Raw genomic sequence first — 24,032 nt, forward strand, 5'->3', positions numbered from 1 at the left:
CATAGTATAAGGCTACATTTGGGCGTTGAAATCTGTAAAAAGTAATGAAAAAATAATAAAAAAATATTAAATAATAGTAAAATACAACCTAAATGGTATTGAAATGGCTCGTGATAGATTTATTTTAATTTGAAATATCACAAAATTAACTAATCAAAAAATTCTCATGTACTATAGACGTTTGCGAATCTAAACGTCTCCTTAAAGAGTGATTTAGATTTACAGATGAGTTGAGATGGGTTAAGATGATTTGTAAATAGTAAAATAAAAGTTGAATTATTTATTATATTTTGTGTCGAAATTTAAAAAAATTATTTTGAAATTTAAAAAAGTTGAATTGTTTATTATATTTTATATGAAAATTTAAAAAAATTATAATGATGAGATGAGATAAATTAAAATAGATTGAGATAGATTATGAATACAATCGAAAACTCCATACTTCTATTAAATTATGCCAACCGCCACATGCTATACTTGTCTCTTTTTAGACAAGTTTCACAATATTAATTGTTTTTGTTCTTAGAAAACGTGTAATAATTCAACTAAAATATTTCTCCAAGAATAAAGAAAATAATGTGTCAGCTATCAATAATCGAGAGCCAATTATTAGCATCATTAGCATAAAAAAAATTAAAAAAAAATAATTATATAATTATTAGATAATTATTTTTTTTAAAAAAATATAATATAAAATTCATGTAAAAAATTAATTAATATTTTAATAATAAATTTTTTTATCAAAATAATTAAATAATATTTACGCACTATACAGTTAATTACTCCCAAAATTATTAGCATCGGTTGTTACACCGAGAAGAAGACAAAACAAAAATCTCGGAGATTTATCCCGACGGCGACCAGACGCATCAGTCAATGTTTGTACGTTCACTGTTGGTGTTGGTGTCTGAGAGCATCTTCACTGTTGAACCGAGCAGAAAAGCTCAAAAAACGAATGGCCGAAATCAAAGCCGATAACACTCACCAGCACCAGCTCACTGTACCGGATCCCGATATTCCGGACCAAAAATTACCGAAACCAAAGCGCGTTGCTTCCCTGGACATCTTCCGAGGCCTCACCGTTGCAGTAATAGTTTATATTTTGTTTTTACATATTTTTTTAATTAGTTTCCCTGATATTTTTGTGAATTGACTGAGTGAGTGTGCAGGAGCACAAACTCCACCATATCCGATTACAAGTTCTTATTTCGATTATTCTCATGGCTTACTTTTTGCCTCTTTAACTCTCACTGCAAGTATTATCAGTATTTTAGTAGCAGATTTTGACGATATTACTGTCACAAGCAAGATTATCATCCACTGAAAAAGTTCTTTTTTATTTCAGTAACTTTTGTGGCCGACCATGATCATGAGTCATGCATGTGACACGAATGGGTCACTATTTCCTTCTCTCTTTTTTTCCTACAATTTTTTTAGGACTATTTTTCTTAATTTGAATGGAGAATTATTATGTCATCTTCAATATAAACTAATATATTACGTAAAAGTTAATGGTCCCAACATGATCCTAGACATGTAGTAAAAAGTTGTTTTTTGGTGACTCCTAAGATGTTTGATAATGGAGTCGTTGTATAAGATTTTTTTTATTATTAATTTTTGAAAGTTTCCCTTCTCTCTTTTAGCAACTTAAGTAAGGTTCCTTAGCTTTCCTTTGAAAGGGGGGAAAAAAAACAAAAAACAAAAAGACCACCATAGGTGATACTGATCTAATTTGGATGATATTTCAATATTTTATTGGTGGCATTCTGTTTATAAAGTCTACTTAAAATTTGGTTGATATGTATTAAAGACTCGTGATTTCTATTTGGCTTTTAAGTTTATCATGTATATTGTAGTTGATGATTCTGGTGGATGATGCCGGAGGAGAATGGCCTATGATTGGGCACGCACCATGGAATGGTTGCAATCTTGCTGACTTTGTGATGCCATTCTTTTTGTTCATTGTGGGGATGGCCATTGCACTTGCTCTCAAGGTTGGTTTATGTACAGTTTCTGTCCAACTTGAGAAGAAGATTTATTGGGAGTATATGATTATTCGTATGCATTCAAGTATTCTTGTTTTATCGTCCAGAGAATACCAAGTCGGCCAATGGCCATAAGAAAGGTGATTTTTAGGACTTTGAAGCTTCTCTTTTGGGGTCTCCTATTGCAAGGTCAGTTCTCTGTGTTGATTTTTTCCTGTCGTGGTATTATCAAGTCCTGCAACCACTTTATGTATATTTATTTTGAATAAAACGTGCAATGACAAATGGGTAAGATTGAGACATTATGCAGCTTAGTAAGTGTGCATGTGTCCTCAACTGCCATTCATTAAGCAAAACAACAATATGTTATTCATATAGGCGGAAAAACAAAAGGAAGTACTGAGATAGAACAGGCAAGACTTTTATCGAAGTTCTCTTTTTTATGCAGAATAACGTGATACGTTTTCTGTAGGGCACTCTTGGAATAAGAAGGAAAATAAATTAAAAAGGAGTAAAATTAAGGCTCCAGAAATCACTCTAATGTTAACTTGGTTTCATTTATGAAGGAGGTTTTTCACATGCTCCCGACAAGCTAACATATGGTGTCGACATGAAAAAAATAAGGTGGTGTGGAATTCTCCAGGTAGGTAATAAAGATATCAGTCATCAATAGTAGGTCTATTACTTATCAAAACAATATTAGGTCTATCAATGATGAATGTTGGCAGTAATTATTACCACCCTTTCTAGAGAATTGCTCTTGCATATTTGGTAGTGGCACTGGTGGAAATCTTTTCAACAGATGCCCAAGGCAAGGATCCAGCGTCCAGCTGGTTCTCTGTATTAAAGTTGTACTATTGGCACTGGTAATATTGTGGAAGTGTTTTTTGTCTTAAATTCATGAGAAAAATTTCGTAATAAAGGCAAATATAAAAAATTTTTTTGTTCTAATTTTCAGGCTGGTGGCAGCAAGCGTTCTTATTGTTTACTTGGCTGTAATTTATGGGACATACGTTCCTGATTGGAAATTCACTGTCCTGAACAGAAATAGTACTGTTGAGATGACAGTAAGCCTTGGCTTCCTTTGATCTCATTCTTTTAAATCATCCACTTCTTGTTAAATGACATTGCTATTGTTTTGTGTATAGTTGGAGATGTCAATGACAGACCAATACTAGTAACAGACTGTCTATAGTCTTTGGTATCAAATTATTTACTTTGGAGCATTTGGACATGGAAGGGTTGATAATGTGAAATACTTGTGTTCTGATTTGAATAGCACAATATGACTAATCTTGATGAAGGCTTAACCTCTTGTCATAATTAGAACCAGTTTTGGGATGAGAGGAGCATTTATCACTTTAAATGACTACATTTGGCCCTTTAATGGTTCCCACTTTCTGCAATGGAACCAAGTACCATGGTTGAAAATTTTTTAGAAAACAAATGGTCAGATCTTGATAAACGGGTATATTCTATTTATTTTAGGTAGCCTGTGGCATGAGTGGGAAACTGGATCCTCCTTGTAATGCAGTAGGATATATCGACAGACTGGTGCTAGGACTCAATCACATGTATCAACATCCAGCTTGGAAGAGATCTAAGGTGTGCAGCTGTTCTCATTTCTACACATTAATTTATCAATTGTAGACCACTTGTTTGGGCAGTGGCATTTTCAATTTAATCTTCTCCAAGTTAAAGCTCTGCAGGCTTGCACTGATAACTCCCCATATGAAGGGCCTTTCCGAAGTGATGCTCCTTCATGGTGCTATGCTCCTTTTGAACCGGAAGGAGTTTTAAGGTCTGTTAAAATCATTAGTAATTCATTTCATTTTGATGAACATTGGAACTCATGCCTCGAGTCTAGATTCTAATTGGTGGGTAAACAGTTCTATCTTTTTTTCCAAATAATCTAATGACATAAGATTAGTGACATAGTGAGAATTACTGTGAATTTTGGCTGTCTAATTGATTTTCAGCTATCCTTTGTAGTGAGTATTACTGTGAATTTTGGTTGTCTAATTGATTTTCAGCTATCCTTTGCCAAACTAGTTTGTGAAGGACAGTGCTAAGAATGAAAGAAAAGTTTAATATAATAACACATTATATCTACACAAATTTAAAAAGAAAGGAATTGAAGATGAGAACTTATTGTTATTCCTTAAAAAGTTAAAAATATACTTGAGAAGGCTTCCCTTACTCTAAGAGGCAAGCTTACCCTTTTAACCACTTGATTGCAGCAATTTACTCACTTCTTACACCCAGAGAGTAATGTTCTTAAGCATGAATCTCATGAATGTTCCAATTGGCAATGATGGGAAGTCTATGATGAATGTGCTCCAACTACTGATGTGGTGGATTTGTGAACCTTGAAAATTTATCTTTGTAGCTTTTCTATGTGTGGATATTTTGTCTAATTGCAGCTCAGTATCTTCTATTCTGTCCACAATCATTGGATTGCATTTTGGACACGTGCTTGTACATTTTGAGGTTAGGTATATGATTTCACTCGATTTATGCCCAACTTACACTGAACCGGCTCATGTAACTGATTTTTCCCCCTTTTTTCCCAATTATGTCAGGGTCATCCAGCTAGGCTGAAGCACTGGAGTCTGATGGGTTTTGCTTTCCTCATTTTAGGAATTACCCTTCATTTCACTGATGGTCTGAACTGAATGTTTAAGTATGAGCAAATTTGCTTACTATCTATTAATTTATTGCTTTCTAATGTTTCCTCCCCTGTGCAGCAATTCCTCTGAATAAACAGTTGTATACATTCAGCTATGTTTGTGTAACATCAGGAGCAGCAGCTTTGGTCTTCTCGGCTTTCTACATTATGGTACGTTTTTTTGTTACAAACATCTTATCTCTACTCCGTATCACCGATTTTATACTTTGAGTATGGACCCTTTTTGTTGGAATTAAGCTTGGTTGAACTTCTCATCAGTTGAAGAATATCTAATTTTTGGGTATGTGAGGTTCAATGAATTTTATCAGGTTTGATCTAATCATATGCTCTGATACCAGGTTGATATCTGGGGGTTAAGACACCTATTTTTGCCATTGGAATGGATTGGCATGAATGCTATGTTCGTCTATGTTATGGCAGCCGAAGGCATCTTTGCTGGATTCATTAATGGGTGGTATTATGATGATCCCCATAACACACTGGTATAATCATCTTCTCTTGTTTTTGCATTTTACCTCAAATCTGTCCACCAACAGCCCCCTTTTTACTGTCACATAATTGCCTCTAAAAATGATATTATTTTTTTTTTTTTTTAAATACACAAATTCTTTCAAACTACACCCACTCTTTAAGCACACCAAACTATCAATTTTGACAATTAACTCCCAAACTATCAAATTGTAATCTACTCCCTTAATAAAAATTTGACAGAAATACCCTGGATAAAATATAAAAATCTCAGAAAATTTGAAAGAAACAAAACTAGTAAATACATGCCAAAATATTTGAAAATATTCTAAAATTAGAAAAAAAAATGAATTTTTTTTAATAAAAAACAGTAAAGGAACATGGGGCACACATCACAAGGTTTTTTCTTTAACAATTGTTTTCCTTGTCTTATATCTTTCTTTTTTTTTTATTAATCTCTCCTGGGTTTTAACCTATGACAGGTATATTGGATTCAGAAACACATTTTCATTGAAGTATGGAATTCCAAGAGGGTTGGCATTCTACTCTACGTGCTCTTTGCAGAGATAATGTTTTGGGGTATTGTTGCAGGCATTTTGCATCGACTAGGCATTTATTGGAAACTCTAAATACTGTTATTGCCTTGTTCTTGCCTTGTTTTCCTCTCGCATTGTGTCATTGCCCTTCACCAATGACGAAGCCATGAATTTCTCTTTACTGGGACGAATAAGTATTGTAATAATTACCTCATCTTTTATATATTATTTCATGATGTAAATAAAAATAATAATAATATATATAATTTTAGGATTTTGCCTTGAAAAAAGGAGTTTTCTATGTTTAAGAAAAAGTTCTTAATATATTCAGTGCTAAACGAGCAAACTAGATGAAAAGGAGAGGATTAAGAAAAAATAATATATCACACAAAACTAGTATCTGAATTCTTTCACAGTTATTATATTTTCAAGTCGGTAAGTAGAACACGTTATTCACATCACTTAAATGGTAAAATTTTAAATCAAAATAAAAATATATCATATAAGTATTTTATTAGGTATGAATGAGTAGATATAGTCCTTTAATATGCAAATTTTGTGTACTATCTTTGAAAAAAAATGAAATCTATTATAAAAAAAAAAAAAAAAATCATGTAATTTTTAATTTAAATAATTTAAAAAAAAATACACGAGGCTTGAATATCATTTCTAAAAAAAATATAATCCACGAGGAATGTCAGAGTAATTGAAATGAGCTGGGCCTAAAGCTCAAGCGTGACGCAGGCCATGAGGCCCAGTTCTAATGGAAAAGAAAAAGGCAGAAATAAAAAGAGGAGAAGATGAAAGGGGGAGGCTTTATGCATTTCTTGGGGAATAAGTAGCAAAGGAAGAGCAGCAAGCAAGTGTAGACACTGCGCTTCTTATTATTTGCTCTTTTACTCCCTCCCTCTCCCTTCCAATTTTTCTCTTCCTCTCTGAAATCATCGACTTCCAATGGCAACTGCTATGGTAGAAGATACGAGCTTCGAGGACGATCAACTCGCTTCCATGACTACCGACGACGTCGTCCGAGCGTCTCGTCTCCTCGACAACAAGATCCGCATCCGCAAGGTTCTCTCTATATATAAATATGTCTTATATTTGAACGAGCTAGGGTTTCTATTTATTGCTGTAAGTTTTTGTGTGAAATTTTTCTGCTTGTGCATAAGAATCTGTACGATTTCTATTACCGATTATTGAAAATAAAGAATTTCCATTTTTTTTTTTTTTTTTGTAATGGCTTTTTTTAATCTGTTCTTGATTTTGCATGAATCTTTATTTCTTTTATTGTGCCTTGTAAATTTGTTTTGGGAGCGAATTTTTTCCATTATTGGTGTTTTCATCTAACGCTTTGTGTTAAATAAGGTGTTTTCTATTTACTTTTCTACATACGGACGCGATCCTTTTTGCTGTTCTATGAATTTGTTGATTCTCAGGTGCTAATTCTTTTTTATTTTTCATTTCTTCTTATTGATTCGAAAGCTGTAGTTTTTAATTGTTATATATGGATTTATATGAAATAACAATTAAATAGAGGGGTGTGGATTTCTTTTGTGATTGAAGGAGGAGTTGCAAAGATCAAACTTGGAGTTGGATTCGTACAAGGAGAAGATAAAGGAGAATCAGGAGAAGATTAAGCTCAATAAGCAATTGCCCTACTTGGTTGGCAACATTGTTGAGGTAAATAGTTGGACTCTATAATGATTAATTCCTATGCTGAGTGTCTTTTTCTTGTCTCTGTGTTCTTTATTGCTGTCTCAGTTTGTTTCTCGAAATGTAAAGTAAATGTATCCATATGTAGATATCTATAGGGAATCATACGAAGTGGATCTTATTATTTTAGATCTAAGCAATTCGATGAATTACTCCTAAAAGTTCACATCGGAATAGTGCTAGTTGATGAGAGTTACACGTGAAGAATTTATTCTTTGCACATGGCATCTGAGCTTATTTGGTTATCTCATGCCTAATCTGTGAGGGTGCTGCAGAACTAGGCTCTTTATGGGGGACTGGGGGGTTTGGACTAAAGCTATTATGGCTATTTTGCTTGTTGTGATGGACTCTAATTGCAGGTTTCTACTTATTATAGATTTTGGAAATGAACCCAGAAGATGAAGCTGAGGAAGATGGTGCGAATATTGATCTTGACTCACAAAGAAAGGGAAAATGTGTTGTGCTGAAAACATCTACTCGCCAGGTGAGCTATCATATTGCTATATCCCATTTTACCAGTGGATTCAATAGGAGTTTTGCACACTGTTTTATTTTATTCCAACTTGCACGTTGTTTTCTTTGATTCCAACTTTTTGTTTCTTTTGGTCTGTGCTAAATTGCCAGCAGTCTTTTCAAATATGAGTTCTTTTGGCAAAGAATCATGGATTACAAAAAGTCCATGTAAATAGTTATTGTTCTCTTTATGGATCGGGTGTAATTTATCATGGACGGGATTGAAAAACTTAATTCCGATGGCATTTAATTTTTTGTAGAGTTTATATGGCTAGTCCATGAGGCCGACCGAGTAGTTCTGCCAAACGGCCGTCTTGACAAGTGTTAGGACTCTTGTTTATTATTTTGAATCCTATAAAAAAAACCTTAAAAAAAAACTATATCAAATCCTGAGCTGCCAAGTGTTAGGGCTCTTGTTTACCATTTTGAGTCTTGGGCAGCCATAGTAATGGTACGTTTTGTTCTAGTGCTGTGTTTGTTCACAAAGTTTTATTCTGGGTTTTCATCTAGCTGACTTTTATTTCCAAAATTATTGCCACCTATAAAAAAAAGTTCCAAAATTATTGCCAATATCTCTACATTGATTATGATTTTCGGTTGATTACAGTTTTCACTAAGGTTTTAAAAAAATTGATTATATGTTTGGGAGCAAGCAATATGTAGTGTCTATCGAAGATTTGGGTGGTTTTTTTAAAGTTAGTAGGTTAAATCTTGGTAGGTGCAAGTTTAACTTAGGGTATTTTATGTTGGGTTGTGTTCCATAAGCTGCATTGGGGGGTTTACATTATTAAAAAGAAAAGGACAGAAGGGAAAAAAAATTCCTGAAACTGATTCCCTCTAAAAGTAAAATTGCTGCAGCTTATCTATTTGTTTTCTTAGTGATTATTTGTGCTTTGTGTTGCTTTGTACTGTACAAGTTTAAGACTTTTCTGTTGATTATTATTATTATTATTATTATTATTATTATTATTATTTGTTTCGAGTTCGCTGGATCCCAGATGTTGAATGTGAAGTTGGACTCATGTCAATTAGATGATTTTATTTCATGTTTAAGCCTTTTTCTTTTCTTGGGGGAGGGAGAGTGCAAGGGCATGGCATTGTTGTTGCACATATCAACAGAACAATAATCTATATTCCACTTGACTGCAGACTATCTTTCTTCCCTTTGTTGGGCTTGTTGACCCTGATAAGTTAAAGCCTGGTGATCTGGTGGGAGTGAACAAAGATAGTTACTTGATCTTGGATACACTGCCATCCGAGTATGATTCTCGAGTAAAGGCTATGGAGGTTGATGAAAAACCAACTGAAGATTACAATAACATTGGAGGGCTAGAGAAGCAGGCAAGTTTCTGACTCTCAGCATGATCCATATGAGAAATCCTTCTTCTTTATTTTTTGTCCCATCTGTATATTCGTTGCAATTCAATTTTGTTATTGTTGCAACAGATCCAAGAGTTGGTTGAGGCCATTGTTTTGCCCATGACACACAAGGAACGATTTCAGAAATTAGGAGTTCGTCCTCCTAAGGGAGTGCTCTTGTATGGACCCCCCGGGACTGGGAAGACTCTAATGGCCCGTGCTTGTGCAGCTCAAACGAATGCCACTTTTCTGAAGTTGGCAGGCCCACAACTAGTCCAGGTAGGAGACACTTGATCATCTTATTTCTTTCTTCATTCTTATGGCCGATTCGTGATTATGAATTGTGGAAAACCCTTGATTTGCTCCTATCAGATTTCAATTTCTGGCAGTATTTGACTAATTATTTTCCTATGATGCATATATTCCAACTCCTGATACTTATATTATAGAGATGATATCTGTATCGTCTTTGTAGTGCATTTGGGTACTGGCCTTTCTCAGAAATTACTTGAACTCTGATTATTATGGATGATATATTAAACTATTTCGTGTCATGGCATTGTTATGCAGCAATGAATGTGGAGAAGTTTTGTCCATCATTATCTTCTTAACTGGTCTTTACACGTAGTAACTGAACTTGGTTTTTATAAAGATGTTCATTGGGGATGGAGCAAAACTTGTTCGTGATGCCTTTCAGCTTGCAAAAGAGAAGTCTCCCTGCATCATTTTTATAGATGAAATTGATGCCATTGGCACAAAACGTTTTGATAGGTATGCTGTACCTTGTCTACATAAGGCAGTGTTCTTGGTTGGGGTTAGAATAGCTTGATTATCAACAGCTTTTGTGATTAAAATGTATTTGTATTTGACTGCAGTGAAGTGAGTGGAGATAGGGAAGTTCAGCGGACGATGTTAGAATTGCTTAATCAGCTCGATGGCTTTAGTAGTGATGACCGGATTAAGGTTTCTCTATGCCTTTTTGAATTATTATTTACATAAGTTTCATAGCATGGCCGCCCTCCGAGCACCTGAAAGTGTTGGAATCAGTTGGAGCATATTGTTTCGGTTTCTGAATTTTTTTGAAAGAAGATTGTTAGTTAAAAACTGCACCTCGTGGGACTCAATGAAGTTGTACACTATAATAATTGTACTTGGCCTACTATGTACCATTTGACCAATTTCAAATACAATTCTTAGGTCATAGCTGCTACAAATCGTGCTGACATCTTGGATCCTGCACTTATGCGTTCTGGACGATTGGATCGTAAAATTGAGTTTCCACATCCCACTGAAGAAGCCAGAGCCCGAATCTTGCAGGTGAATGTTTCAAGAGTGCTTTATTTTGACTATTCCGTGTAAATCATTGCTCTGTACAGGTTTATCATTGAATCATTGTCCTTGATATACTAGATCCACTCAAGGAAGATGAATGTTCATCCAGATGTGAATTTTGAAGAACTGGCTCGGTCGACTGATGATTTCAACGGGGCACAACTAAAAGCTGTTTGTGTGGAAGCAGGCATGCTAGCCCTTCGACGTGATGCAACTGAGGTGTGGATTTTTGCCCTGTCACACATTTGAAAAATTTATATTTGCTTCAGCAATTAAGGGAAAGGTTGCTGATAACTTGGCCTTCTTTTGAGGGGTGGGAGTGGGGGGTACACGAACCCACCTGTGGGTAGCCCAAGTGGTAAGAGTAAAGCTGGCCACAGGTTCCATTTTCCCTGGGATCAAACTGCGATTTAAGTGGGAGGTCATGGCAGTGGGTTATTGTGCTAGTCTCCTCGAGAGTTTAGGTTTCATGGGTGAGTCCTAAGGGCTGTGTTTCCCTAATCATAAAAAAGGGGAGTGGGTACACGAATTCTCTGCCCTGTAGGCATCTATCAATCATCATGAGGGGCCAGTCCTTTTGAATAATGATGTAGCTTTCTTTCTATTGTCTTGTACTAGAGGCCTTCATGCATCGTTTTATCATTTTCAATTTGAGATGCCTTGATGACAAGTACTGATCAGGGTGTTGAATGTGGTTGATTTCAGGTGAACCATGAAGATTTTAATGAAGGTATCATTCAGGTTCAGGCAAAGAAGAAATCAAGCTTGAATTACTATGCTTAGACTGGAAACTAGGAGGATTTGTTTCAATTTCACGAGTTTACGTCTGCAAGATTCTGTGCTCTGGAATATTATATTTCAAGCTTGGCCAAGAAGAAGGCAGAGCTAGCAGCTAAGAACATGTTCAGGGGGTAAAATCGTTCTTTGTAATATGTAATTGGCTATGACATTGTCTTTTTATAAGACCTCGACCTGAGTTTCTTCAAACTCTTGCCTTTCGTTGACATATCATGATTTGTCCCCGAAGATCAAGGCTGCAGGTTTGAAGACCACATTCCGTGCCTTTCTAGGGATGAGATGATTCCAGTTTTGATATTGTTCCACGTGAGGACGATAGAGATTAAATACCTATAAACACACGCACACGTTCTGGAAGACTACCCCTTCGTTTAGAAAAATCTAAAGCACGATTCTTGATCACTTCAACGCTAAATTCGAAACTACAAACGCTAACCATTTTAAAGTAAGACTCCAAATATTTGTAAAGTTATATTTCGAGTTTCCAATTGTTCAGATTTCGTCGTTCATGCTAGATGATAATGCTCTTTAGCCGAACGAGATTAGCAATAATCTGACGCAGATGAACAAAGAGAGGCAAAAGCCAAGTGGACGCGGAGAAGAGACGACAAGTGTGGCCATGAGGGTGCCAAAGAGGGAGGTGAGGAGGCTCTTCGAAGTGAGTGGTTGGAAGAAAAGGAGGTGAAGTATGGTCATCAGTTGAAAATCCTTCTCTGATTCAATGCTTCGCTTCAAAACTGCCCAAATGATCAGAAAATTGGAAGGCAATTCCTTAAGTTCCCTATCAGTCACAATTTATGAACGAAATGCCCAATTTCGGAAAAGAGATAACGAGCACAAATAAAAAGAGAGGAGAGAAATTTTTACAGTTAATGATGAAATGAGTTGAGGTAAGTTTTCAATCCAAACCGAAACTTAAATATAAAGATTCCGACAACAGCTCTAAAAACAATGCAAAAAAAAAAAAAAAGGCCAGAATCTGTAGTCTCCTAAAAGTTCCATGGGGCCAAGCACCAAACAAAGCTGGGTTCCTATACCACCGATCCAAATGTTGGAATGTTTCAAAACCTCTAATTTAAGCAACAAGATTGTCAAAAACCATACGTTTAAACAAAAAGCATGGTAAACCGAAAAATGAAAAGCTACAAATGGAAACAAAGTAAGGAAGTTCTTAATGACTAGGCCAATCTAGACTCTTAATCTTCCTCCTCCCCCTCGTTTTCCGCAATGTTGAAGTACCTAAGTTCATACACACTTCTATCTTTGTTGGAAGCTATCACACGGAGCCAATCCCGCACGTTGTGTTTCTTCAGGTACTTCTTAGTAAGATACTTCAGATACCTGAACCACATATGCAGATATAATTAGCGAAAATTAGCCACATCAACATCAATCAAGAAAATCATAAGTGAAAATATATGTTAACATATAAGTTAAATATACAGCTGGAACAATTACCTCTTCGAGAAGTTACTGTCAGAAGTAACTGTTATCTTGCTCTTCTCACGAGTGACAGTCACAGTGTCACCAAGAGCACCAGCTTTGCCTCCAACCTTGATCCTCTCTTGGAGGAACTTCTCCAGCGACGCAATGTCCATGATCTTGTCCTCCACTGGCTTTGCACAGTCAATGGTAAATGTCGCTCCCTTCTTCTTCCCCTTGGGACCTGGTGCATTCGCTCGACTCATCTTTGATTATACTCTGCAGTCTACACAAGAACAAAAAATGCTTATCAAACTTGTGGGAATGATTCACTGGAAAACAAGACAACCTGCACACCATTCATTCATGGCTTACCCCTCAAACCCAGCAAAAGAGTATAGAATGGTCACTAACTTACGAGTAATGCTAGATTCAGTCCTACAATATGCAAGCCCAACACACTACTTTAGAAAAATAGTAGGGTCCACTATTAAAAAATTAATTTTTTCATATGGGTCCCAGATTCATCCAATTTTTTTTAAAGGGAGTGTGTAGGGCTTACATACCTTAGGACTGCAAATATCATTTCTCTTAAATTAAATTAGAATTCTGCTACTTACAAGCTGGTTGTCACACTTCCCATTGTGGGACTAAGACAATCATAATGAAATTAAGAACACATTTTTATGCTAGATTATGTGGAATGTGACATGCTTCCATATCAGTGATGTATTTGGTGGGTCAATAAGCAATAAGTCAGCTTATTGACCCACCAAATAGAATTCCTGAACCACCTAGCGACAGTCCCCCCAAATAACACTGCACAATTACATCTATCCACCAATTACATGTCACTGATGCATATACATATAGACACAGACAAGGGGAAATACGTTCAGCTTGTTAAATTGTTCCATATTAGTCACTTCACATACATACAAACGGTATCTACAAACATAGTACATTCATATGCAAGTAACAAAATGGAGTCCTGTAAAAAGCAAAAAATCACCCTGAAAAGACCACCTACACACAACAATTGAGTGAGAAAACATATCACATATGGTCCCTGTTGGTTGCTGATAAAATCCAGGAAAAGAAGGCAACGCATATCCTGACTTTGAGTATTTACGTCAGTTCCATCCTGAGAAGATCAAGATCTTGAACTACACGTCAACTAATACAACCGTCCGGTCTCTCTCAATGTACACTAATATACAAAAAAGTACACAAGCATACGGTCATAGATTATCTATTGCTTTTCTTCAATTTCCACAAATAAACCATGTGATCACAAACATAATTCTGCTTAATTCATTCGGTTTTTCAGCAACCAAACAGAAGGAAAGAAATAGAGATACAGGCAAAAACAGAAATTTGTACGATTTGAAACAATCATAAAAAGGGCGATCTAAAACAAGAAAAAATAACGGAGAGTCAATTTGAAACAAGCAAAAACAGAAACAACAGAAAAACCATAGAAATTGGGAAAAAAAAAGGTGCCTGAGAAATGCGAGAGAGGAGAGAGATTACCAGCGTTCAGAGGGGACTGCTCGAGGGAGCACGCGGCGACTGCTAGTGACGAATGAAAAAACCCTACTTGAAATGAAAATGAGGCTCTAAACTATCGGATTTTTCTTTCCTTTTCTTTTTCTGTGTACAAATGTCAAATGAATGGTAAATATGTAAATGTAACTTTAATAAAAATAAATAAAAAGTAATATATCCGCAAAGGGTGCGGCTACTCTGCCGCCCCTTCTTGACCGCTGCGCTTACCGCCCAGCGTAAAGTAATTTTTTTTTTTTTTTTCTTTTCATATTTTTTTAATATATTTAAATACATTTAAAAAATAAAAAAAAATATATCAATACATTTAAAATCACTTCCTTAATCACTAAGTAAAAAATAATAATAATAAAAAAATAAAAAAAGACAAGCGGTCAAATAGAGGTGTCAAATAGAGTGGGCAAAATAGTGTTTTCCTTTTCATATATATTGAAATATCATATATATTGATATTTTTTGCTCATTTGAAATATCAATATATTTCATATTTTTTTATTTTTTAAAAATGTTTAAAAATGTGAAAAAGAAAATGTAAAAAAATAAAAAAGTGAGATTTAGCTCAGGAACATGCCTAACGATCGTTACTGGGCAGTACTCTAGTAGTATATATTTCACATTACATATTATAAAATGAGAGTATTTTTATAAAATTATATTATTTTTATAAGATAATGTAAAATATCTTATAAAATATTATGAAAATAAATGTGTCCATACTTAATTTTTTATTCTCTTAAGTTATCAAATCTAAGTTTTAGGCTAGCCCGATTAGCTTCAATAATTAGCTTCTCTGTGTAATAAATCTATGATATTGATGATGAACTTACAAGTTCACCGTCAAACCATTCTCTATAAACTCAACTATTTCTATCCTAAGACTTCGTTTGGAACATGAAGCAACATAACTCATCTAAATTGAGTTTAAATTTAAACTTAGCTTAACATTTAAATACACAATTCTCAAATAACTAAATATCACTCAACTCAAGATCTCTTTACATGTGAAACCCACAATATTTTTTCAACTCAATACTTTTTTACATGCGGGACCCATAACTTTTTTTAATTTTTCCTAAATACATCTAAATTCATCTTAATATCTAAACACATCTAAACTTATCTTAGGTAGACTCCACAAAACTCACTTCACCTTCTCAACTTACTACTATTCATAAAGAACTCAACTCAGCTCAACATCTAAATGCAATCTTAAGTCTCCCTCTTGGAAGCTCAAATGAGTTACTTTAGAGAAGCTTTGGAAGATAATGGTTTATCTGATTTAGGGTATAGGGAGAACAAGTTCACATGGAGCAATAAACACTTGGATGAAACTTTTACAAAAGAAAGATTGGATAGAGTTGTGGCAAATAACTACTATAGAGCTTTTTTTAAGGAAGTTTGGGTGGAAGTGTTACCTGCTAGGTATTCAGATCACAAGCCATTATTGTTAACAATGAATTCAATTCAGACTAGGAATAAAAGGTGTACAAAAGCTGTTTAGGTTTGAAGCTAGTTGGATTAAAGATGAGGAATGTGACATGGTTACGTTGAAGGAATGGCCAGATATGGTTGATTGTAATAATCCCCTGGAGAGAATACAAAGATCATTAAGGGTCTGTAGTGTAGCTCCGATTGGTTGGCACAGATAGAAGACTAGAGATAGTGAGGGTGAGATAAGAAAGAAAACATAAAGATTGAGAATGTTACAGGAAGTAAAAGATGTTCATTATAGCAAGTAAATAAAAAAAAGTTACAAGGTGAATTAGGTCTACTCCGAGAGCAAGAAGATCAAAAGTGGAGGCAAATGGCTAAAAGAAACTAGTTTCAGCATTGGGATTGTAACACCAGGCCTCATTTGAATTCAAAACCCACATCAATTCATCTCAACTCATCTCATCTCATCATTATAACTTTCTCAGATTTCCACACAAAATATAATAAACAATTCAACTTTTTCAAATCCCAAAATAACTTTCCCAAATTTTCACATAAAATATAATAAACAATTTAACTTTTATTCTACAATTCACAAACCATTTCAATTCATTTCAACTCATCTCTAAATCCAAACCACTCCTGTATTTTCATGTTTGTGCTACTCATAGGAGGAGAAAGAATAGGATCACACAAGTTACTAATTCACAATCCAGAGTTATGAAGGAACATAAAGATATAGAAAGAGCTTTTAGACTACATTTTGAAGAAGTTTTTACCTCCAATGCACCTTCAGAGGAAGTAATTGATGCATGTTTACGGTTTCTAGACTCTCGGGTGACAAGGGAGATGAATGAGAACTTGCAAGAAGAGTTCACAAGAAAAGAAATTGGGGCAGCTGTATAGTAGATGGGCCCCTACAAGTCACTTGGGCTTGATGGGTTTAAGGCTTGTTTTTTCCAAACATATTGGAGCATAGTAGGTGATGAGGTATATAATGATGTTCTCAATTTTTTATAGGGAGAGAGTATGGTTCAGTCAATGAACTATACTTTTATTGCTTTAATTCCTAAAGTCAAATCCCCTAAACTAGTGAGTGAGTATAGACCAATCAATCTGTGTAATGTCATTTGCAAAATAATAGTAAAGACTCTAGCAAACAGACTTAAGGGTGTTCTTCCAACTATCATTTCACAGTAGCAAAGTGCATTAACTCCTGAAAGATTGATCTCTGATAACATCTTGATGGCTTATGAGGTGCTACACCCAATGAAGAATAGACAAAGAGGAAAGGTATGAAGCATGGCCCTAAAACTTGACATGTCAAAGGCATATGATCGAGTGGGATGAAATTATTTGCAGATTGTAATGAGGAAGATGGGCTTTGGTGAAAAATGAGTTAATCTGATTATGAACTATCTCTACTATATCATACTCAGCATTGGTGAATGGTAGGCCAAGTGAGAAAATCTTGCCCTCTAGAGGATTAAGGCAGGGTGACCTTCTGTCTCCATACTTATTTCTCTTATGTGTTGAAGGTCTGAGCAATATTTTTAACTGGCTGAAACTGAAAGTAAGGGAGATATCAAAGAAGCAACAATTGCTAAAGGAGGGACTAGGGTAAACCACTTGATGTTTGCAGATGACTGCATTCTTTTATGTAGAGCTACATTAGGTGATTGGAAATGTGTAGAAAAATATTATTGATAAATATGAAAGAGCCTCTGATCAGTGTCTTAATAAACAAAAAACTTCGATTTATTTCGCAATTCAAAGGTGTAGGTGAAGAAGCAGATTTTGGAGGCAACTGGAGCAAGAATGAGTGCAAGCTGTGAAAAATATTTGGGTCTACCCTTTAGAGGCATTAAAGAGAATATATGGCAGAGATTAAACAATTGGAAGAATCAATTTCTATCCCAATCTAGAAAGTAAGTTCTACTGAAGGCTATCATCCAAGCAATCTCCACTTATTGTACGAGTGTCTTCAGGTTGCCAAAAAAACTATGTAATGAGATCTCTGTTTTGATGACTGGATTTTGGTGGGGGCAGAAGCATAATGAGAAAAAAGTTTAATGGAAGAGTTGAGGGAAAGATGAGGGCTTAAAAAGATGTTGGAAGGATGGGGTTCAGGGATCTAGATAGCTTTAATAAAGGCGTGCTTGCAAAACAATGTTGGAGGATATTGACTAACTTGAGCTCATTATCTGGAAATATATTAAAGAAGTTGTGGAGGAATTTATAGATGTAGAAAAGGGTGTGTGGGAGGAAGAATTTATCAAGGAGGTGTTGGACAAGGAGGATGGAGATAGAGTAGGCAGTATACCTCTCAGTAGGCTAGGCCTAAAAGACAAACAAATATGGGGCTTCACAAAGTCGAGAAATTTCTCGAGGAATAGTGCTTATCATCTGGACATGAGCCTAAATAAAAAGGTTAAAAGTGAATCCTCCAACACAAACAATGATAGTATAGTTTGAAGATATTTAGAAAATAAATGTCCCTAGAGTGGTTCAAAACTTCATTTGGAAAGCGGTAAATGACTACCTACCTACCATGGGAAACCTAGTAAGAATGAAGATAGTTGGAAATCCTATGTGTCCTATTTGCAATAGAGAAGAGGAGTCAATCTGTCATTTACTTTGGAGTTATGTTGCCTCTACAGATATGTGGGCAAAACCTACTAGTCATGTTAAAAAATGGTCAAATAATGAAAATGAATTATTCACAATCTGAAAGTTGTTGGTGCAGAAACTGAAACAAGAGGAATTGAATAAGGTAGTAGTTATTATAAGGAACATATGACGAAGAAGAAATTTGGTTATTTTTTAGGATAAATTCACAAGCCCGAAAAGGGTTGTAAGAATAGCTTTGGAGAATCTGGAAGAGTTTCAGGTGGCATAGAAGAATCTGGTGGGGCACCATAATGTTGAAGGGATTTCTTGAAGCGGAGCTAGATGGAAGAGGCTAGGAGAAAATGAGGTGAAAGTCAACTGGGATGCATCCTATGATTCAAGAAATAAGAAAATGGGTGCAGGAATTATCATCAGAGATGGGGAGGGAGAGGTTTTAGCATATTTGTGCATGAGTAAGATGTGAATAAACCTAACCAATTATAGCTTAAATTTATGTTTTGTGGAGGGATGTGGAATGCTGTATAGAATTGAATTTTTTCAAAGTGATTTTTGAATGAGATGCTTTGGTGGTGATAAAGATTGTAAGTAGGAAGGAGGAGGTCTGGATGTGGTATGACCAGCTGATAGAAGACATAAGGAAAGTTTTTAGTAGCAAACCTGATTGGAAAATACAACATACATATAGGGAATGCAATAAAGTGGCTCATGAATTAGCAAGAGTAGCTAAAGCTTATAGTGAGGGGTCTGTGTGGATTAACAATGGTTCATTAGAAACTTTTACACTTGTATTACAAGATAAACTTTGTATTGGTTGAGTTTAGATGAAATGAAATTATACATGTTTTACTTAAAAAAAAACAAGTCTCCCCCTTCACAAGCTTTTTTTCTTTTGCAAATGCAATTACTCCAATGTGCTCAAAATCCATTCAATTTAAAATTTTTAATTTATAATTCACATATTGTGCCATAAAAGATAAAAGGAGGATGTAGAAAGAATAACATTATTTAGCATCATGCTAAGAATAATTATCATTACTATTTCTGCGAGTTAACACATCAAAACAAAGCAACTTTTGACAATAATTATCATATTACTGTACAATTATATTGTTTCCATCGACATGCCAACCAAAATAATTTTTGACAACTATTATTATGTTACTATATACCTTTTACTATTTTTGTCAAGGACAATTGTGAAAAGAATAATACTAGGGGGATAAAAAATCTTGCCCCCAATGTACTAATAAGCGCATTGTTTTGTTGTTTAGCATTTTTGTTTTTTTTTTTTTAATCCTAAAAAAAACACACACAAATGCTTTGAAAAAAAATGCACCTATCGATACATTTGGGGGCACAATTTTTGATCCCCTAGTAACACTCTTGTGAAAAACATCATTAAGTTGTCTATAAAATAAAGACGAAGAAGGCATGGAAGAAAATATTCAAAAAAACCAACTTTCTCACTTGCATCCCTTACTCATGAATCATATGGTTAATGAAGTCCCTTAAGATATTCTTTAAGGCACAGTTTGAATAGTGAAAGTGTTTTATCTTATCTCATCATTACAAGTTTTTTAAATTTTTACACAAAATATAATAAACAATTTAATTTCAAATCTCAAAATAATAATAATATTAAAAAATAATATTTTATCAATATTTTATTCAACTATCAACTTTAATTTAAAATCATCTCATCTTCTCTTACTATCCAAACCGCACCTAAGTTGAATTATGACTGCTTCAACTTTACATACTCATTTCCTACCTTGAAGATTGTTAAATCTATCCTCAATATAAAGTATGTGTTATTCTACTGAGTAAGTTTATACTACATATCTGCTAAAGTGAGTTTTTATTTTTTATCTTTTTATATTATTTTTCTTTAATAGATGTATTGTGTAAGGCTGCTGAACAGAATTTTTCATAAAGTATATATTATCGTATACTAAAAGTAATAATTTTTAAATCTCTATAGTGGATGCATGATCACCATAAGTTATTGCAATCTAGCACACCAAAGCATACAAATTTATAGATAAATTAAATGAAATTACATTATTCTCCCTAACTAATGGAAATTAAAAAACATAACTCTATTTCCTAAAGTGCTTTTGCTGTTGTCTTTGTTGTAGTAGCCTATGATGGTTTGGAGTTAGTCAACATAAAATGAGATTGTTTATGGAAGTTCATATAGTTATATTTAAAAATAAATAAAAATTACAATAATATATTTTTTAAAATGATATTTTTTTTATTTTACTCTCATTTATCAATAAGACTGCACACAATCTCTCACTCAGGACTGTAAATAAAAAATTTCGCTGATTTATTTGGATGCTCTTTGATAGAAAATGATTTCACAATCATTAACCGATCTTACTTAAATTTGGGATTGTCAAGTCCATTTCCTAAAGAAAAAAAATGATGTTATCTCAATTATATAAATAAAAAGTTAAATGATGAATCAAAATATCTTTCCAACCCTTTAAAAGGTCACTCTCTCATTATACAGCACCTTCACCTTCAAATTATCAATCACCTAAATTCATGTTTAGTCCAAAAATGTGTTTTTAAATAGAGAAATAATAATTATAGTTGTGAGTGTGCAAGCGTCGTGTAATCACTTTAAAAAATATGAATACATACAGGATACAATAAAAAAATAAATTTTTTAATAATAGATCTCACTCGTTTTCAAAATGACTGTATGATATTTACGAACTCCACTAATTACGTAACATTACTCATTAAAGTTATGTCTAATGAAGTAATTTAATTATAAATAGTTATTAAAAAATTATAAGTATATTATTATCTTTTAAAAAAAATAATGACAAAGATCGAATCGATTTTTTATTATCTCATATCATCATATTACATTATTAAAAATTTTTTAAATTTTTACATAAAATATAATAAATAATTCAATATTTTAAAATTTTAAAATAATAATAAATATTTTAAATTAATATTTTAAACATTCGTTTAAAATAAAAAATTTTCAATCTCACTTTCTAAACCTATCCGAATCACTCCCTTATGCCACGTGTATTGACGCAATTACAATCGGCAGAAGTAAAACAGGTTCTGATACCAGTACACAGTTTATATAACTTGTCCACCGTTTTGAATTTCGCATTTTCCTCTCCGTCGCTCAATTCCTCGCATCGCAGAGTCGCAGACCCTTTGCTTGTCTCTCTCCTAAAGATTTTCCTCTCTCTCCCTCTTGGATATGGCGGAATCTAAGAGCAAAGCTGAATCTATAAGGGGATGGGTAGTCGAGCATAAGCTTCGAACAGTTGGTATTTTTTTTTTCATTTTCCACGATTCAATCTTGTTTTCTTTTATCGGTTTTTTCAGTTTTAGGGTATTTTCTTATGTGGGGGTTTCCGGCTAAGATTTGCATATATTTGATTCTGATTCTGAAACAGGAAACTTTTAATTTTTTTTCGTGGTTTTTTCTTTTTGTTATTTGGATTTGTTTTCATATTGCAGAAGGGTATCTTTGGATTTGATTGATACGTTTAATGAATCTATAAAAATAGATTGCTTTTTTTTTTTTTTTTCTCTGGGTTTCTTATTTTCATTTATCATTTTTTTGGAGAAAGGGTGTCTATGGCTTAGCGGACTAGCAGGTTCGATTGCGTACAATTGGTCTCAACCAAATATGAAAACCAGTGTCAAGATTATTCACGCTAGGTAAGTTTTGGCTGTTTTGATGAAGATTAGTTTTGCAGTTTTAATATCTAATTGCGATTTAAGATATGTTTGTTTTTTGTATGCTTGGGAAATCTGGTGCTCTAGGTACGTGTGGCTGGTATAGGTTTATAATTTAGCTAGATAGCAACAGAGAGTAAATCCTTTTGGTTGGTTGATGAGGTATAGAAATTGAACCTTCGCACTACGTTTTCTGTTGTGTACTTTTTAGGGAAAGAATAAACGAACTTAGGCAAATGCGTGTATAATACTTGATTGGGGATCGTCTCGTTTTATTTTAATTAAAACAACTGAAAAAATATTCTCTTTCACTTTGCCTGGATTCTCAGCAATAACAGTGTGAAACTAGTAAATTAAGGATTTACTGTACCTGTTTGGCATTTTATGGACAAACTTTGTGTTCGCTTCTGGATGTTTGCCATGTTGTGATGGTGCTAGGAAGAATGGAATGCTTCGAATTTTAGTTTTAAACGTGTTTACTGTTTTTGGTTCGATAGTACTTTAATCTTGTCTTCATGATGCAAATCTTTTATAGCATTCAATTCATTTGGGGCCATTTCTGAGAGTTGCTTGGGGTTGTGCCTTCTTTGTTGCCATATCTAATTCTTTCGTAGATAATTTTTTTCTGTTGTAGCCCCTAATGATGTCTTTGCTTCTTCAAGGTTGCAATAGCTTGAAGCAAGTATGAGTTATGCTTTCTATTCTAATATGTATTTGACAGAAGGGGTTGAATGAAACTAGTGGGCTTTTTTCATTTTTATAAGTTGATCAAATCAAATTAGTGATGGTTGGGCAGAAAGAATATTATTGTACATTTCATATGAAAACCCAAGAGTTTTTCCAATATGTTTGTTTCGCCAAAGAATCTCTTGCAGTGATCTCCTTGATATTGAACCCTTATATTGTGGTAGAACCTGTTTTCAAATGTGTGCTTAGAAGGATTTTCAAAATCTATCTTCTCACATGCCTTGCATCCTAGCTTAAGCTTGATATTTTGCCTTGTTTTATTTCCCTCTTGAATCTTGATAGCTGACCTTTTGTCCCTGTTTTCAAAATTCGTCGATTCAATTTCAGGTTGCATGCACAGGCTCTTACGCTAGCCGCATTAGCTGGTGCTGCAGTGGTTGAGTGGTATGACCACAAGACTGGAGCAAAGGCCGACCGATACGCAAAGTTCCTTCCAGTTGATACTTTTTCGCATAAGGATTAAGTGAATCTCCCATTTAACTGTGTCAAGTAAACTTTGCTGGGAATATTACCAATGGAGGATAATAAAATTACTTGTAACAAGCCCCCCATACATGTTTTGCCACTTACTCATCACATTTCTTGCGGTTGTATTGGGGCTTTTGGTACCACAGTATTAAGTATTTCATTGTGATTTCTTTATATAGATTATATTAATTACATATGCTGGTATCTGATATTGATTTGTTGTTGATTTTGCCTTGTTCTGCCGTTAATGAAGAGCGGGTCAAGTTTTGTATCAGTTTGTGTTGTATCTTGGCCTCCCATTTTCGTATATGGTCATAAAAGTTATCGTCCGACACTCATCCCACTGCAGTGCGTGTAACAACTAGCCCAAAACTTTATGCCCATCATCATTTAAGCCCAACCCGCTTGTAAGAACGACGCCGTTTCATTTTATTTTTTTCCCTTGTCTTCCCCACACCTGCCCGACGGTTTCTTCTCCCTATTCTGTCTGTTTTTCTTCTCTCCGTAAATATCTCCTCCCCGTCGCTTCTCTCCCATGTTTTTAATTTTTTATTATTATTATTTTTTTTAATTTTCTGCTCACCTTCTCATCTCCTTCTCACGCCACTTCGATTTATCCACTCCCAAAAATCTCTCTTCTCAGTAGTT

General features: G+C 34.4%; 4 protein-coding genes across 4 annotated transcripts; 3 read left to right on the forward strand and 1 right to left on the reverse strand.

Moving 5' to 3' along the window:
• Positions 1-835: 835 nt before the first annotated feature.
• LOC109012742 (heparan-alpha-glucosaminide N-acetyltransferase) lies at positions 836-5,930 on the forward strand. The gene is made up of 13 exons (XM_035683055.1): positions 836-1,087; positions 1,857-1,994; positions 2,093-2,174; positions 2,552-2,628; positions 2,736-2,851; positions 2,944-3,052; positions 3,474-3,590; positions 3,695-3,786; positions 4,409-4,475; positions 4,568-4,649; positions 4,733-4,824; positions 5,013-5,156; positions 5,625-5,930. The coding sequence occupies exons 1-13, from the start codon at positions 956-958 to the stop codon at positions 5,769-5,771; spliced, it is 1,395 nt and encodes a 464-aa protein (XP_035538948.1). The 5' UTR covers positions 836-955; the 3' UTR covers positions 5,772-5,930.
• Positions 5,931-6,477: 547 nt separating this feature from the next.
• On the forward strand, positions 6,478-11,668 carry LOC109012707 (26S proteasome regulatory subunit 6A homolog). Its single transcript, XM_018994490.2, has 10 exons — positions 6,478-6,749; positions 7,242-7,358; positions 7,768-7,875; positions 9,054-9,245; positions 9,351-9,542; positions 9,916-10,034; positions 10,139-10,226; positions 10,461-10,580; positions 10,674-10,814; positions 11,301-11,668. The coding sequence occupies exons 1-10, from the start codon at positions 6,633-6,635 to the stop codon at positions 11,376-11,378; spliced, it is 1,272 nt and encodes a 423-aa protein (XP_018850035.1). The 5' UTR covers positions 6,478-6,632; the 3' UTR covers positions 11,379-11,668.
• A 616-nt stretch (positions 11,669-12,284) lies between these two features.
• Positions 12,285-14,494, reverse strand: LOC109012705 (60S ribosomal protein L22-3-like). Its single transcript, XM_018994489.2, has 3 exons — positions 14,349-14,494; positions 12,852-13,101; positions 12,285-12,734 (listed from the first exon to the last, which is right to left on the reverse strand). Exons 2-3 carry the CDS (start codon positions 13,079-13,081, stop codon positions 12,590-12,592), a joined length of 375 nt encoding a protein of 124 aa, XP_018850034.1. The 5' UTR covers positions 13,082-13,101; positions 14,349-14,494; the 3' UTR covers positions 12,285-12,589.
• A 7,063-nt stretch (positions 14,495-21,557) lies between these two features.
• On the forward strand, positions 21,558-23,610 carry LOC109012704. The gene is made up of 3 exons (XM_018994488.2): positions 21,558-21,754; positions 22,061-22,151; positions 23,244-23,610. Exons 1-3 carry the CDS (start codon positions 21,685-21,687, stop codon positions 23,377-23,379), a joined length of 297 nt encoding a protein of 98 aa, XP_018850033.1. The 5' UTR covers positions 21,558-21,684; the 3' UTR covers positions 23,380-23,610.
• Positions 23,611-24,032: the final 422 nt, after the last annotated feature.

The sequence above is a fragment of the Juglans regia genome, chromosome 11, assembly GCF_001411555.2.
Source record: "Juglans regia cultivar Chandler chromosome 11, Walnut 2.0, whole genome shotgun sequence".
NCBI classification, from domain to species: Eukaryota; Viridiplantae; Streptophyta; class Magnoliopsida; order Fagales; family Juglandaceae; genus Juglans; species Juglans regia.